The sequence below is a fragment of the Haliotis cracherodii genome, unplaced genomic scaffold, assembly GCF_022045235.1.
Source record: "Haliotis cracherodii isolate W230 unplaced genomic scaffold, xgHalCrac1.p SCAF_11, whole genome shotgun sequence".
Classification (NCBI taxonomy): Eukaryota; Metazoa; Mollusca; class Gastropoda; order Lepetellida; family Haliotidae; genus Haliotis; species Haliotis cracherodii.
In genome coordinates this window covers 24,714,593-24,731,554 of record NW_027266266.1, presented here as the reverse complement: position 1 = coordinate 24,731,554, position 16,962 = coordinate 24,714,593, and the positions used below count along the sequence as shown (strand labels likewise).

At 40.4% G+C, this 16,962-nt stretch overlaps 1 protein-coding gene across 1 annotated transcript in view; it reads left to right on the top strand.

Annotated features, from left to right (window-relative positions):
- The window catches only part of LOC139456351 (putative tricarboxylate transport protein, mitochondrial), a 59,026-nt gene extending 51,875 nt beyond the window's left edge, over positions 1 to 7,151 (top strand). The window contains exon 7 of the mRNA XM_071238002.1: positions 596 to 7,151. Coding sequence (XP_071094103.1) covers positions 596 to 710 — 115 coding nt within the window. The 3' untranslated portion in view covers positions 711 to 7,151. The remainder of the gene's footprint in view (positions 1 to 595) is intronic.
- The last annotated feature ends 9,811 nt before the right edge of the window (positions 7,152 to 16,962 follow it).

Below are 16,962 nucleotides of genomic sequence, written 5' to 3'. Positions count from 1 at the left end.
CTCGTGGGTTTCACTGAAGTGGTAAACGAACTGCATCATTTCGGGTTTTCCTCCCACATTGAGCTGACATGCCGTGATATAACTGGAATACTGTTAAAGGCTGTGTTAAACCTCTCACTCACTCATACAGTTGGTGTGTGGACCAGGCTATCGTTTACGGACAACCATGATTCCCAACTAGAACAGAAATGTCAGTTATATGTAACATAACATCAACAATAATAAGTTTTTATTTGTCAGACATATTGTGTCCCCAGCTCTTCAAATGTAAATTATTTGCTTTCATTCTAAATTTGTGTGTGTATACAATGTAATATTTGTGTCTTGTTGAAACCTTCATTGTTGTAATCATCTTTTCTACATTTGCGGGGTGGGGTAGTCTAGTGGGTAAAGCATTCGCTTGTCACGCCTCACACCTGGGTTTGATTCCCAACATGGATACAATGAGTGAAGCCCATTTCTGATGACCCCCTGCCGTGATTTTGCTGGAAAATTGCTAGAGCGGCATAAAACAATACTCACTCACTTTTCTCCAGTCAACATGATTCTCCTTTTCTCAATTTTTCTTTTACAACATTTCTTTTGTTCTCCTCAGATTTTACAAGGGCACAGTTCCTCGGTTAAGTCGAGTGTGCCTGGATGTCGCCATCACCTTCATGATCTACGACAACTTCATGGCCCTATTCAATAAGATATGGGTGACTGACTGAAACTACTTTCTTCACAACTACTAGAGGAAGATATAGATTATACAGACCCCAGATGATAATTTAGATAAATATGACAGTAGTGGGAGATAGAGTATATATGTGATGAGTTTGGTCAGTGTGAGCTAGATATATTTTCATGATATATTAGGTTCATTTCTGAATCTAGGTATGGATGTAGTTTTAGAAAGATTTAGCTGAGGCACATGTTAGAGGCCATCGCTGTTACAACTCAGAGGATTGTATTTTCGTGTTCTGAAGATGACTTTTGCTTGATACTTTGATTTTTCTGAGCAGCAAAATTGAATTATCATGACCATCAGATATGATGTCAGAAAACTATTACATGATATAAGGGAGATAACTCATGGAATCTGCTGATAAGATCCTTCAATACTGTCTCTTTCTCAGCCGTCTGTGAATCCTGTGATATATATACACATAGTTCATTTGCTGACTAAGATTTACAATCCTGTTTATTCTCTATATTCAACCTGTTATCAGTGTATTTCATTTTTTAGGGGGCCTGGTAGCCCAGTGGTCTAAGGTGCTAAATTATGCTGTACAGAATTGCGTCCCTTAGTCATACAAGTATCCGCTTATCGTTTGTTCAAATCCCAGATTCCTCACGTGACTTGGTTGTCAGCACCATACTGGTACAATCTATTCAGATCAGATCTTTTACTCCGATATGATACCGCTCTCTGTGTGACATGTGAACATCCGGGTCAGGATAGGTCTTAAGCAACCCATGCTTGCCATGAGAGGTGACTATGCATGCCGTAAGACGCCACTGATGGGATCGGGTGGTCAGGCTCGCTGACTTGGTTGATACATGTCATCGTAACCCAATTGCGTGGATAGATGCCCATGATGTCAATCACTGGATTGTCTGGTCCAGACTTGATTATTTACAGACTGCCGTCAAATAGCTGGAATATTGCTCTGTGTGAGTTCTTGAGCCAATCTGAATGTTCTAAAATGATTTCAGGTTCTAATCTTCCCATTTTGGTGTAACATGCCTGCTGTTCAGAAATGACAAGATGTATAACACGTCCACCACAATATAGAAGCATTGCCTTATTTTTATCACAATCGGAAGTCCCATAGACAAGTTTTCTAGAAACAGAAATCAGATATGCTGGTGTGAATGTTTTGCTCAGTCGCACTACAATTTAGAAGCCTAGACGCTGATATGCTGATTAGATAGTTCACCTGACAAGCCTTCCTATGGGGTGTTCTCCGATGTTCAAGTGTTGGGTATCATGTCGGTAAAAGATCTGGTTTAGTGAGATTGTAAACATCTACGACCTGCTTCACATGCAGGTGTCCCCCCCATGAAACTGAAATCCTGTAATACAGAAATACTGTTCAAACCAGAGTTGAACTTCAATCACTCACTCACTCACTCCATTTTGTATCAGCTCGGTCACGATGCTGCTTGCTCCATTCCAACTTTTCTAAGCAAGTGTCAAGCAAAAGTGTGGTCTAGTATGTATTGTATTTTCTTTAAACATATTATATTTACATGCAATAAATGGTGATTCTGGGTTATAAGATATGAATTCATAGGTTTGCAAGGTGGGTGATCTAATGTTATACAGTTGTTTATTTTGGACAGCTTTTTCCTTTTTGTTATCAACAAATTGTTGCAATTTTGTACTGAGTGTTTGTTTTTACACAGTGATTGTGTGGAAGACTGAGTGTTGCTTGTTTACAGATATGGTTGTTATGCAATTATTTATGTGTGTGTATTCATGTTGTGATAGCTATATATATAGCAATATATATACATGCTGGCAAAGGGGAGGTAACCCTAATGCAACAAAAGGAATACAGCAGCCAAATCCGCAAATCTTTAAATTTGTTTCCGACCAATTTTTTTAAAATGTTGCTTTCATTCACAACAGATTCCTACCTCTTACTGGAAGATTTGTTTTTTTGTATTTGTTGAGGGAACATGCTTAGCTTTTGGAATAATCCCTAATTTTATTCATAAAAATATTAAAATTGTTTTTTAGAGCAGTTTGAAATTGAGATTTATTGTGGAGTTGAACCCCACCTCATATCAACAGCTTATGACTTACATATTGTCAAACTTAATGATTTCCTTGTGTCTATACAAGAAGTTTGAAAATGTTATATTTATGTGTATAGCTTAGAAGAAATATGTGAAACATTCAAACTGAAACATTTACCCTGAAGTCAAAACTGAAACTAATGTTTTGTTTACTAGCAGCTTAGATAAAAAACTGAAATAGAAAAACAGATTGTATTTTCGGCACACATCCTTTTTACTTGACCTTGTGCTATTTTGTCAGTTACAAATTTGGCATAAAGTGATCACAGCTGTACAACTGTATCAGGTCTGTGAATTAAAGTATGGGAGTATGGTGTCACAAGTGATTTTTGCAAGTGGGATAATGTTCTATGGCCGATTTACGGTAGCCATACTCCTGGTATGGTATTGTTACAGTGTTTATTTTACAATCAATTCAACGTGTCTCCTGTAGTTTTAATTATAGATTTACAGTAGCCATACTTCTGGTATCTATTGTAACTGTGTTAGTCTGGGTTGCTCTCGAAAGGACACTGACGCAATTTACGTTTTCCCGACATGCCACGCAGCACTGTTTCAGTTGGACGAGTTCGAGACGTGTACTTGCCCTGCTATGTCACTCTGTATAGGGACCAGTCAATCATCACCATTCGATATCAGCAGTTTTGTTCAATATATCCATGTTGATAATTATTGCTTACTTAAGTGCCGTAGCCAGCCGGGCGGTTGCCCACCCATGATTTCTTTATAGAAAACAGTATATTTGAATCAAGTTGGGGACAAGTGATACTTGTACAAGTATTTGCCCCCCCTGTCAAAAAATGTTAACTACGGCCTTGAAGCAGGACCAAGTTCACCTAAAGTATAGGTTGATGATGTTGTTTATTGGAAATCCAGTCCTTCATGTTGTTATTAATCTAAGTCTGGCTATTAAAGAGTTTTGTTGACAATATTAATTTGTGCTAATGGAAGGTGCAGATAGCGTTGTGCTTGGATTTTTTTGTCCTGTTTCATTTTCTCAGGCTCAATTAATAATGACCAATATTTTGATCAATCTCATTAAATCAGAACTCAGTTCTCGCTTTCGCTAAACAAAGATCTGAGGACATCCCATTACGGGTCACGTCAGAATGACCTTTCATTCAACCAATCAAAGCGTCGCTTACCAGATCATGAAAGTGACAGTTGGAATGTGTTTTCTAATCATCCAACCTAAAAAAAAAGTTAACATGTTGTATTCTGTATGACAATTACGGTCAGAAGGACTGATTCAGTCAAAATTATTGTCTGTCTCTCACTTCCATGGGATAAACATTTGAAAGGAGGAGGCATTGCAAAGTACATGGGAAGCATTGCCATACAATCTCAACTATATATTAGACATTCCAGAATGTTCGTTAGTTCAGTTTTCAAAATTTTAATCAAGAACTGAAAACATATTTTTCAAGCGTAGTCTGAAATGGAAGTTGCCTGGTTGAAACGAGTGCCGTAAAGTTTGAGAAAGCTGCTTTCTAATTGGCTGATGTCGACTTCTTGTTAGTCATTTCAGTGGTCTGTCAAAGTTCGCGAAAGGTCGTTCTGACTTGACCCATAATAGGATGTCCTCATATCTTTGTTTAGCGGCAATGAGAACTTAGATCTGATTTTAATGAGATTGTATTTTCACAGACGCATGAACAAACATTGACATCACATTCTATGTGCACATGTATTTGTCCGAGCTCCTCACAGCTATAACAGTAAGAACTAACTCTTGATATCAACAGTATTAATGCTCTTACTTTCATCCACTAGGTTTGGGTCTAATTCATTTTAAGGGTTATTGAAAATTTGTTTTGAAAATGTAAGGGGCAGAGTACTTTTGATGGGTGATCAATATGTTGAATAACGGACTATTTGTATCATGAAGCTATTAGTTTTGTTCACATGTGTTAAACCTTTGAAATAAGCAAGGCACAGATGGATAAGTCTAGCTGGTTGTCAAACACAAGGTGGCCTTTTTTTTAAATATTTATCGTAAGTCTTGCCACAATCAGTTTGTTGATGGTACTATTACAAACTGATGTCTCCTACAAAGTATTAGATCTCATCAAATCCTAATTGATCCTCTTACTCAGCATTTTTATATTTTATTAAGTTATATGTTTTACACAAGACAATACAAATGCTTTGATGAATTATGTAATTGGCTTTCCCATCTTCATTATATTTCCATCAGTAAAAGTGGAACCCGGACTTACGTTTCCTTCATTGACACTTTAGTCCAGAAACCCTTTGTTATGGGGGGCACGGCTGGCCCAGTCATCTAAGGCGGGACTATTCACTGTGCAGAGTTGCGTCCCTTGGGCATGCCAGAAACCTATGATTGTTGGGTTCGAATCCCAGTTCCCCTGATTATGTTTCTAGGTTTGTCAGCACCATACCCGTGCTAGTGGGTTTCACCGAAGTGGTAAACGTCAGAGACCTGCATCACTTTGGGCTTTCCTCCCACAATAAGCTGACAAGCCGTGATATAACTGGAATACTGTTAAAGCGACATTAAACTCAACTCACTCACTCACTCACTTTGTTACGGAGGATAATTGTTATAAGTCTCTATGTTAAAGATTCGTTAAACAGGGCATCTGTATAATATCACTTAGGAATGGTGCAAGTTTCCTGGGTTTCACTGTCCACCTTCAAATTGTTATTAAACTATTCACAGAGTTCGACACATTCATCCATGTTTATGTTACATCTTGGAGATAACCTTTTTATTTAACCAGTGGGCACAGGTGGCCCTGTCTTCAGAATGTGCTGTGCAGGGTAAATTGTGTCCCTTAGGCATGACAGAATCCTATGATTATGTGTTCGAATCTTGGTTTGCTCCGGTTGTTTCTTGGTTTGTCATCACCATCTTTTGTGTGGGTTCACTAAAGTGGTAAACATCTGAGACCTACATCACTTTGGACTTTCCTCCCACATCCAGCTATCACACCATGCTATTATTGAAATGCTGTTAATCCTGTTAAGGTCCACATTCCTCTTCTGATGTAAGCCTCTTGGTGAATTGACTCATCTTCCAGAGGCAAAAGAGTTAACTGACTTTGAAGTTTCCAGTTTCCACCCTTGCCGAACTAGGCTGGTATTATGGAGTTACATTTTGGCTGGACTAACAAGTCTCTGCATAGTCCAATCAAAACAGCGCAACGAAATCGAAATCAAGTTCGTAAACTATCCTGCAGATTTTGGTCGATTGCAAGATTTGCAAAGCATGTGCACCGTCAACTCGTTGTCAACAGATATTTATGAAATCTTTTCATGTTTTCATTTTATTGATTTGATGCATTTTATCACAATATAGACCTTGAATCGATCAGATCGTCCTGACTTGGAGCCACTGTTTTGTTTGAAGCAAATGCCAGTGATACGAGAGGTGAATCTGACTGGTCTATAGGAGAGGCTTAGAAGGAACATAACTGGTAATAGCCACTGGTGGCGCTGTGGTAGAGCCCAGGAATTCCAGCCTTGTTCGGCAAGGGTGGAAACTGGACTTTATAGTCAGTTAACTCTCTTGCCTCGGGAAGATGGAATTGACTTGTGACAGGGGTATGCAAATAAGGATTTGGATTCTTAAAAGCAGAATGTGTCACAGCTGGATATGTTGTTTTCTGTTATATATCTGTATACCATTGATGCAGGTGTATTTGAATGTTACAAGTGTATTCATGACTAACTATTCCAGATATTTATGTTCACACTGCCTCAAGGCCTGTATAAATTATTTGATTTTCTGATTGTTTACATTTGTTCCAATGTTGTATATATGAGGGCATGTTACGACGTAAATTGTAATAAAAGGTATATTGTAATAATTTTGACGTAAATTTTATAAAATTTGACGTAAATTGTAATAATCTCAACTTGCGGTATAGTGTAATAACTTTTTACGTAAATTGTAATAACCTTATAAGTTTAGTGTCAAAGGCGTTAAATGTCTAGAACCTATCCTTGTCAGGGTTGGTACAGGGTTTATCGTACAATCGTCATTAAAGTATGGGCGTGGGGGAGGATTGATGTCGTTATCGTACATTGTTGGAATTTCATTTCTATGGTTGTCCAGAAGAGGATTAATTACTAGAATGAACTTAGTTTTCTTATTTATTTGAGAAATACTCTATGTGTTTTGTATTATATTTTGACGAAGAATTCAAATACAACAAATGAGTGACAGATCTCCTGTGCAATGTCAAATGGAAAAATACAGTCATCAGCAAATGCAGCATAGATTGCAAGTATTATAATTTACCTTTTGATTACAATTTACGTCGTAACAGGGCACTTAGTGAGCGGCATCACGTGTGTATGATGTAATTGTGAATGCACAAACATGGTGGGAATAAAGCAGGGAGAAATCATTGTGGTGTTTTGTCTTACTGGGAGATGTCATTGTGGTGTCTTGTCTTACAGGGCGAAGTCATTGTGGTGTCTTTGTCTTACTTGGAGAAGTCATTGTGGTGTCTTGTCTTACTTGGAGAAGTCATTGTGGTGTCTTGTCTAACAGGGAGAAGTCATTGCGGTGTCATGTCTTACCGAGAAAGGGGGCATGGATGGCCTAGTCGTCTAAGGCGCTCCAATTCGCTGTGCAGAGTTGCGTCCCTTGGGCACGCCAGAAACCTATGATTGTGTGTTTGAATCCCGGTTTGCCCTGATTTTGTTTCTAGGTTTGTCAACACCATACCTGTGCTTGTGGGTTTCACCGAAGTGGTAAACGTCTGCATCACTTCGGGCTTTCCTCCCACATTAAGCTGAAACGCCGCAATATAACTGGAATACTGTTAAAAGCGGCAAACCCAACTCGCTCACTTACCTATAGCAAGGATCGACATATATGATTTGGTTGGTTGGTTTGTTTTTTTACGCCGCACTCAGCAATATTCCAGCTTTAATACGGCGGTCTGTAAATAATCGAGCCTTGACCAGACAATACAGTGATTAATATCATGAGCATCGATCCACGCAATTGGGATCAGCCATCAACCAAGTCCGCGACCCTGACCACTTGACACGTGTGATGTTTACTCCAGACTCGGTCATTCACAACAATCCATGCTTGCCGTAAAAGGCAACTAAGCTTGTCGTAAAAGGCAACTAAAGGGATCGGGTGGTCAGGCTCGCTGACTTGGTTGATGCATGTCATTGTATCCCAATTATGTGGATCGATGTGCATGATGTCAATCACTGGATTCTCTGGTCCAGATTCGATTATTTACAGATCGCCATGATATAGCTGGAATATTGCTGGTTGTTGCCTTAAACAACAACTAAGGAAAAACCCTTTTAAGTAAGAGGGACAGGATTGTATGCCACTTGTAAACATATTCAATCCATTAACTGTGGAGGGCACCAAGAAAAGTCTTCACACAATGTACCCATGTAGAGTTGAACCTAGACTTTGGGTGTGAGGAACCAAAGCATTCAGCCCCTATAACATGATGTCTCCCTGTCCTATCTTATGAAGAGTGGATGGCCACAATGTCTGCAGGATATGGAGCTTATGGTTTGATTATTATGTTATCATTCTACTCACACAGGCGCCTCCTGGATCTGTACCCTGGGGTGGGCAATTCTCTCTGATGACTTAACACCAAGACAGTGTCCTGGATCGTTGAGGACCATCCCCATGGTCAAGTACCCAGAGACCGGAAGGTCGGCGGTGGTTCGATCCCCGGCCCCGTCGTACCAAAACATGTTAAAAGATAGTACTTGTTATCCTGCCTGGCGCGCGGCATGGCATCTCAGTGGACTAGCACTAAAAACAGAATTCGTAAGGATCAGCAAAAGCGTGCGCACGCACGTACGCATGCACGCTATGAAGTGGAATTATCTTGAACGCAACGTTAACACCATTTCACCTCACCACCAATCTGGATCGTTATTGTTTTTTACTGGCATAGTCTCGATTGTTTACGGGCCTACTTGATTAAACTTGTCAATTTCAGCGTGAAATAGCATCCACCCACACCTATTCCAACCTTACCTGTGTCAACAGCTGCACTATAATTCACAGACGGTCATCACAAATATTTCTTGAGTTCAGCTGATATTTTACGACTGCTTCGGGAATTTGATTTCGCGTCTCTATTGACGATCGACTCTCGACCAGTCATAGACATTAGCCAGACATAGACACTAGAAGTGTGTGATGTACAGCTGATAATTCCTGTTGCCCTGGCAAGCCACTGGTGGACAGCATGAACTACGTACCACGTATTCACGCTACGATGACCACAGCCAGGTCACCGTAACCATCTCACCCTCATTTGTCATCTCAAGCAGTAGACAACTCCAACTCACTGAGAAATACTTTCTTTACATCATGTATACATGTTTATTTGAGTAACAAAGACATAACATATGCCAAGCACTTCAAGATTCCGTGAATCTTTTCCATTTACAAAAGTTCTATTGAATATAATGCAAACTCATACTCAAAATTGAGGAAACAGGAACCAACTGAGGAACGTGTAACCATATTGAAGAACGTGGAACCATATTGAAGAACATGCAACCATAATGAACTTCTTCCGCAGGGAGAATGTTTCGAAATCAAATAAGCTGAAATGTTTCAAATAGTTCTCTCCTAATGGACGTTTCCCTTCATATTTAGCGAATCACAGTGAGATGGGTTGGGGAGTTCAATATTGCTGGCTGTATTGGTGTACATTCAAACCCAAACAACAGCTGATGTGATCACAATACTGTTTCCTCGCTAGATTTCATGGATAGCACAAAACTCAAAATTTCACCAACTCAAATATTAATACTGAACATAATACACTATTTACTAAATGCACGAGTTCCACATGCGCCATGTACATTCTCACAAACAACACCAGATGTCGGCGTATTTTGCCATAACCATGGCAACGCGATGCTGAACGACATTTGGATGTGACAGTGTTGTCGATATCGCAGACCAAGCACAGATGTTATTGACGTGATATCAACTTGACAGTGGTAACATTGCGTTTTTAACAAAATCATGAAGAAACAACGATTGAATTATATGGTGAGGACACAAATATATACATTTCACGAGTGCCCTGATGTCACAACTGTAAGGTGAGCCAAGGATCTCCTACGTGTATATATACTGGCTGGACATTTTTTACGTTAATGTATCAGAGGTATAAATATGAATTCTCCCACAAATATTGACGTGTATTATGTTATATTCAACTGAAATAATTCATTCAGCTCGATATTATGTTATTTATTCCGAGTTAGCACCACCTATAACAGTTTCTTACATCACACGCCCAACCTACGGACTGGCTATATGTGATGACTGATTAAATAATTATATGTATTACCATATTGTAGCAATATGTTTTAAAAAACAAACTTTGTGTTTTCAATCGATATCACCAAAAGCTACGAAAGATATAATGAAGCGGAGGTAGAATCCTTTAAAGGTAGGTAACTCTTAACGCCTTAAGTTGCCAGTATTGCCATGAAGAGACGAGACACTTCTCTTTCATGCTCACAATAGCGTAAGCGGGATAGTGATGAGTGAGTATTGTTTTACGCCGCTTTTCACATTATTCCCGCAATAGCACAGCGGGGAACTTTCGAAATGAGTTTTACCCATTGTACCCATGTTGGGAATCAAACAAGGGTCTTCGATTTGACGAGCGAACGCTTTAACCACTAGGCTACCTCACCGACCCCGTAAGTGGGATACAAGCCTGTGGTCGGTAACACATGAATAGAACTACGTAGTTCCATATATAGTTCGGAATACATTCTAATACTAATCAAGCCACATTATGACTGAGACCCGTGAAGACCCGGGTAGAGAATAAGTCTTCAGCAACCCATGCTTGCCGTAAAAGGCGACTATGCTTGTCGTAAGAGGCGACTAACAGGATCGGGTGGTCAGGCTCGCTAACTTGGTTGATGCATGTCATCGTATTTCAGTTGCGTAGATCAATTATCATGATGTCAATTACTGGGTTGTCTGGTCCAGACTCGATTATTTACAGACCTACGTCGTATAGTATAAACAAAAAACAAAAAACAAACAAACAAACAAACAAACAAACAAAAAATATGACTGAGAGATATACAGGTATCATTGGCATTATTTATTATCCGAAAATTATCTATTTTCTCTAATTTACTCCATTTTGAGGTTTGCCCCTGTACATTTGCTAGCCTTTGTTGAAACTTAGAGCTCCAGAGAGAGAAATACATCGGTATCGAGTGTACCGATACAAATGTGATAAATGTCGAATGTCAATCTTATTTGCTACTTATCACATAGTTTATTTCGATGTTGGTGAATTCAGTGGTTGAAAAGGGCATCTGGTTTCTTCCCGTTAAAGGTCAGATCTTTCTCCAGGACAGGAAGACACCATTATTTAAAATCAATCTCAGACATTGGAAATGTACCCACAAACTACGGTGATCGATATCAGTGTCTGCTGCAACGCGCCACTAACTATACCGATACAAAAAAATCCTTCATTATTGTGATGCTTATAGCATGGATAGTATTACACTCTATGCGGCTTTACAGATCACGCGAGAACTTGCCGAGACATGAGTGAGCGAGCGAGTTGGGTTTAAAGCCGTCTTGAAAAGTATTCCAGTTATATCACTGCGTGTCAGTGCCGTGATATAACTGGACTGCTGGTCAAAGCGGCGTTAAACCCGACTCACTCACTGCGTGTCAGCTTAATGTGGGAGGAAAGCCCAAAGTGATGCAGGTCTCAGACGTTTACTACTTTCTAGAAACCCTCGAGCACGGGTATGGTGCTGACAAACCTAGAAACATAATCGGGGCGAAACGGAATTCGAACCCACAATCATAGGTTTCTTGCGTGCCCAAGGGACGCAACTCTGCACAGCGCATTTCGAAGATTTTGACGACAGGGCCACCGGTGCCTTCTTTGTTTTTCATCAGTTTGTTGTTGTCTAGATGTTGGAGGAAAGTAGAGATAGATGCAGGTTGTTCCACCAGGACAACTACAAGCACGGGTATGGTGCTGACCAACCATGGAAAATAATCGGGGTGAAGCAGGGATTCGAACCCACGAACTTTAGACTAATGGATCATGACCTCGAGGACCAGTGAACTATTTAAGATATATTTTCTGCTCAGGTAGTGGCATTACAATATCAATATGCAAACGAAGCAGAACAACACGCATATAGTTGTATGAACCAGTGTAACTATTTCAATGCAGAGGCGGTGAAATGGTGTTTAACGTCGTCCTCAAGATTAATGCACTTTTAGCGACGTGTACGCATGTGCATGTATGTGGCTGCTTGTGTCTGTGATGGTGATACCGTTATCATAGTTGGGTCTTGGACTGAAGTTTGCAGTGTTTCGGCAAATGTTTTCAGCCCAGTAGCGTTTTAATAACGTTCAAAAATATTTTGGTCAAAACCAATTTTTAAGTGTATCCTTTTTATGCCCGGCAGTATATTTACGGAATATCCGAGGGATTACTCTCCGGTCCCAATTGAATTAATTTTTAATCATTATTTCACTCGGGAGAGATAATCCGTCATTTCGAGTTGCCAGTTAGTTGTAGCTGTAATATTACTGAAATACTGTTCAAAGCGGCGTTAAACCCAACTCACTCACTCACTCATTGTACTTCCTCACTTCTCTGTTATCATTCATTTGTGACGAAATCTCTATTCATTCTAAAGATAATTAAAACATGTCACATTTTATCTGAGAGAATACCAAGTATAAAACAACAGCACAGATCCACTTAGAGTAATAAGGGCGTTAAAGGACAAAGATATGGGTATATGTTCTTAAATCTAGTATAACGTGTATCGTCAATCGTACTGTCGGTATACTGTGTCCATATCAACGAGCCGTGTTTACAAACACTGACAGCGAATATATATCAACATAAACAAGTGAAGAGTACGGTTCGTTTGGCTTCCCTAGAAAAAAAACATGAATGTGGTTGATCAATTGAGATGCTTCCAGAAAACCTACAGGTTCATTGTTCAGGGGATAGTTAGAATGGCTGACAGTTTTCATCGATTTTCATTGAACATTACTCATTGTTCTATATTTTACGAGCAGAGATTCCAAAAGTTCGTCAGGATAACGCGATTGCATCAGTCAGGCGAGGTTATCCAATTGTAACAAACGACCGGACTGTACGTTGTAATTATACAGGCTTGTCTGAGCCATAAGCTGGAGCTGCACACACAGAGCGGAGGGGCACGAAGGGGGGATGTGTTTGTTGCAGTCCTAGAGCTTTGTTTGTTTGTTTGGTTTGTTGTTTAACGCCGCTCTCAGCAATATTCCAGCTCTAGGAGACGGTCTGTAAAAAATCTGGACCACACAAACAAGTGATTGATTTCATGAGCATCGATCAACGCAATTGGGATACGATGACATGCATCAACCAAGTTTGTGAGCTTGCCCTGCCGATCCCGCCTCTTACGACAAGCATAGTCACCTTTTACGGTAAGCATGGGTTGCTGAAGACCTATTCTACCCCGGACCGTCACTGGGCGCAATCCAAGAGTAGACATGTGGGTACATGTGTGTATAGAGATGCATGTGTAAGTACATGTGTGTATGGAGATGCATATGTCGTATATATACCAAGGCTTTGCGAGACGTTTGAAGCAAAGCGAAAACATGTTGACAGTTAAGGCATTCATTAATTTAATGGGACATTAATGGCTTTTTAGCATCTTCAATAATGTTTTACTCCATAAGAGCAAAAACTTTACGAATAAAAAAAGACGAAAAGACACAGGGTGTCAAACTTAGATCATTTACATATTACGTGTAATAACAGACTTGTAAGTCCCGGCAAATCACTGGTTTAACATTGAGTATATTCACCTCAATGCACAACACAAAACGTCACCGCACCGATGACGTCAAACGCCTGATAACGTTAGCGGTATTGGTCGCCTTATGGCTTGCCTGTCAAGATAATCCCACAAAATGTTAGGAGAACAAGACAGTAAAGCATTAACGTTCATGTTATTGAGGAAGTCCCGTGTCGGACGTGTGGGATCTAGAGTTATCATGCTGGAAGACTGTACTGCTGGAAGACTGTATGTTGTTGGATGAATGGCACCACAACATGTAGCAAAACCTCATCGCGACACCTCTGTGCAGTAATGGTGCCTTGAATGATAACCAGCCCCGTCTTCAAGCCTTCCCAGATTCTCCCCAGACCATGACAACCCCGCCTCCAAATGACTGAACTTTCTGGACAGTTGGGCGCTAGGCGTTCATCTGACGTCTGTACGCACGCTGCCGACCATCAGAGGTCTGATCAGAGAACAGTACTCGTCCTGACTCGAACATCTAACGCCGAATCCACCTGGCCCATATCAACCTGTTATGTCAGTGTTGTGGCGTCAACGTCATTCCACGTGTTCCGACACTGTCTGTCGCCTGACACAATGCCCGAGTGCCGTCGACGCCGTTGCGGGGATGAAGCGGTTTCGGAGACGAAGTCCATGGAAGTTACGGTCTCCAATGGGCCCGTCTGTTGTCTGGCCTGTCTGCTGAAAACGTCGCATCAACCTGGGTGCAACAGATGTCCTTGCCATGTGGGCATGGGTGGCCTCCATCTTTGGCCAACCTCTCTCGCAATGGAGATGCATATGTGGGCACAAGTGTGTATACAGATGCATATGAGGGTACATGATAGAGATGCGTATGTGTGAGCGTAGATATTCTCTCTCTCTCGCGCATTCTCTCTCTAGGACTCTCTCGCACTCTCTATCTTTCGCTACTCTCTCTTGCATTCTCTCTCTCTCTCTCTCACTCTCTCTCACTCACTCTGTCGATGTTTTAAAATGTTTGTTTAGTTTTATCACTGTGAAGTTTTCTCCCCAATTAAGCTCACAAATCAGGCATTGTTAAAGTCATCAGAGAAAATCAGACTGCTCAAGTCTCAGCGAGGACCTGGTGTTTAGAATAAAACAAACAAATGACGTTGTTGTCCAGAGAGGCAGCACAGACACCTGGATCGCGTCCAGCTCGTGTTTTAGTCAAGACCATCTTGTAAGTGACAGGTCTTCTCGCGGTGCCGGTGTTTTATTTGGCTGACCCAGTTTATCTAACGGGACTAATGATTGGGTGGTTGGAGGAGAGTGATAGACGGGTCACGGAAACCCCCCAGTTCCTGGTGGGAAGTATTTACGACGAATGGCGTATTTGCGTGTTCACGTACTGTCCTTTTCTCTTGACCGTGTCTCTTGTAGTTTCTGGTGAAGATATTGTATGACTGTGTCTCTTGTTGTTTCTGGTGAAGGTATTGTATGACTGTGTCTCTTGTTGTTTCTGGTGAAGATATTGTATGACTGTGTCTCTTGTTGTTTCTGGTGAAGGTATTGTATGACTGTGTCGCTTGTAGTTCTTGGTGAAGATATTGTATGACTGTGTCGCTTGTAGTTCTTGGTGAAGATATTGTATGACTGTGTCGCTTGTAGTTCTTGGTGAAGATATTGTATGACTGTGTCGCTTGTAGTTCTTGGTGAAGATATTGTATGACTGTGTCGCTTGTAGTTCTTGGTGAAGATATTGTATGACTGTGTCGCTTGTAGTTCTTGGTGAAGGTATTGTATGACTGTGTCGCTTGTAGTTCTTGGTGAAGGTATTGTATGACTATGTCGCTTGTAGTTCTTGGTGAAGATATTGTATGACTGTGTCGCTTGTAGTTCTTGGTGAAGATATTGTATGACTGTGTCGCTTGTAGTTCTTGGTGAAGATATTGTATGACTGTGTCGCTTGTAGTTCTTGGTGAAGGTATTGTATGACTGTGTCGCTTGTAGTTCTTGGTGAAGATATTGTATGACTGTGTCGCTTGTAGTTCTTGGTGAAGATATTGTATGACTGTGTCGCTTGTAGTTCTTGGTGAAGATATTGTATGACTGTGTCGCTTGTAGTTCTTGGTGAAGATATTGTATGACTGTGTCGCTTGTAGTTCTTGGTGAAGATATTGTATGACTGTGTCGCTTGTAGTTCTTGGTGAAGATATTGTATGACTGTGTCGCTTGTAGTTCTTGGTGAAGATATTGTATGACTGTGTCGCTTGTAGTTCTTGGTGAAGATATTGTATGACTGTGTCGCTTGTAGTTCTTGGTGAAGGTATTGTATGACTGTGTCGCTTGTAGTTCTTGGTGAAGGTATTGTATGACTATGTCGCTTGTAGTTCTTGGTGAAGATATTGTATGACTGTGTCGCTTGTAGTTCTTGGTGAAGATATTGTATGACTGTGTCGCTTGTAGTTCTTGGTGAAGATATTGTATGACTGTGTCGCTTGTAGTTCTTGGTGAAGGTATTGTATGACTGTGTCGCTTGTAGTTCTTGGTGAAGATATTGTATGACTATGTCGCTTGTAGTTCTTGGTGAAGGTATTGTATGACTGTGTCGCTTGTGAAGATATTGTATGACTGTGTCGCTTGTGAAGATATTGTATGACTGTGTCGCTTGTAGTTCTTGGTGAAGATATTGTATGACTGTTTCGCTTGTAGTTCTTGGTGAAGGTATTGTATGACTGTGTCGCTTGTAGTTCTTGGTGAAGATATTGTATGACTGTGTCGCTTGTAGTTCTTGGTGAAGATATTGTATGACTGTGTCGCTTGTAGTTCTTGGTGAAGATATTGTATGACTGTGTCTCTTGTAATTTCTGGTGAAGATATTGTATGACTGTGTCTCTTGTAATTTCTGGTGAAGATATTGTATGACTGTGTATCTTGTAGTTCTATGTGAAAATATTGTATGACTGAGTCGCTTGTAGTTCTTGGTGAAGATATAGTATGACTGAGTCGCTTGTAGTTCTTGGTGAAGATATAGTATGACCTTGACTCTTGTAGTTCTTGGTGAAGATATTGTATGACTGTGTATCTTGTAGTTCTTGGTGAAGATATTGTATGACCTTGACTCTTGTAGTTCTTGGTGAAGATATTGTATGACTGTGTATCTTGTAGTTCTTGGTGAAGATATAGTATGACTGTGTCGCTTGTAGTTCTTGGTGAAGATATAGTATGACTGTGTCGCTTGTAGTTCTTGGTGAAGATATAGTATGACTGTGTCGCTTGTAGTTCTTGGTGAAGATATAGTATGACCTTGACTCTTATAGTTTCTGGTGAAGATATAGTATGACCTTGACTCTTGTAGTTCTTGGTGAAGATATAGTATGACCT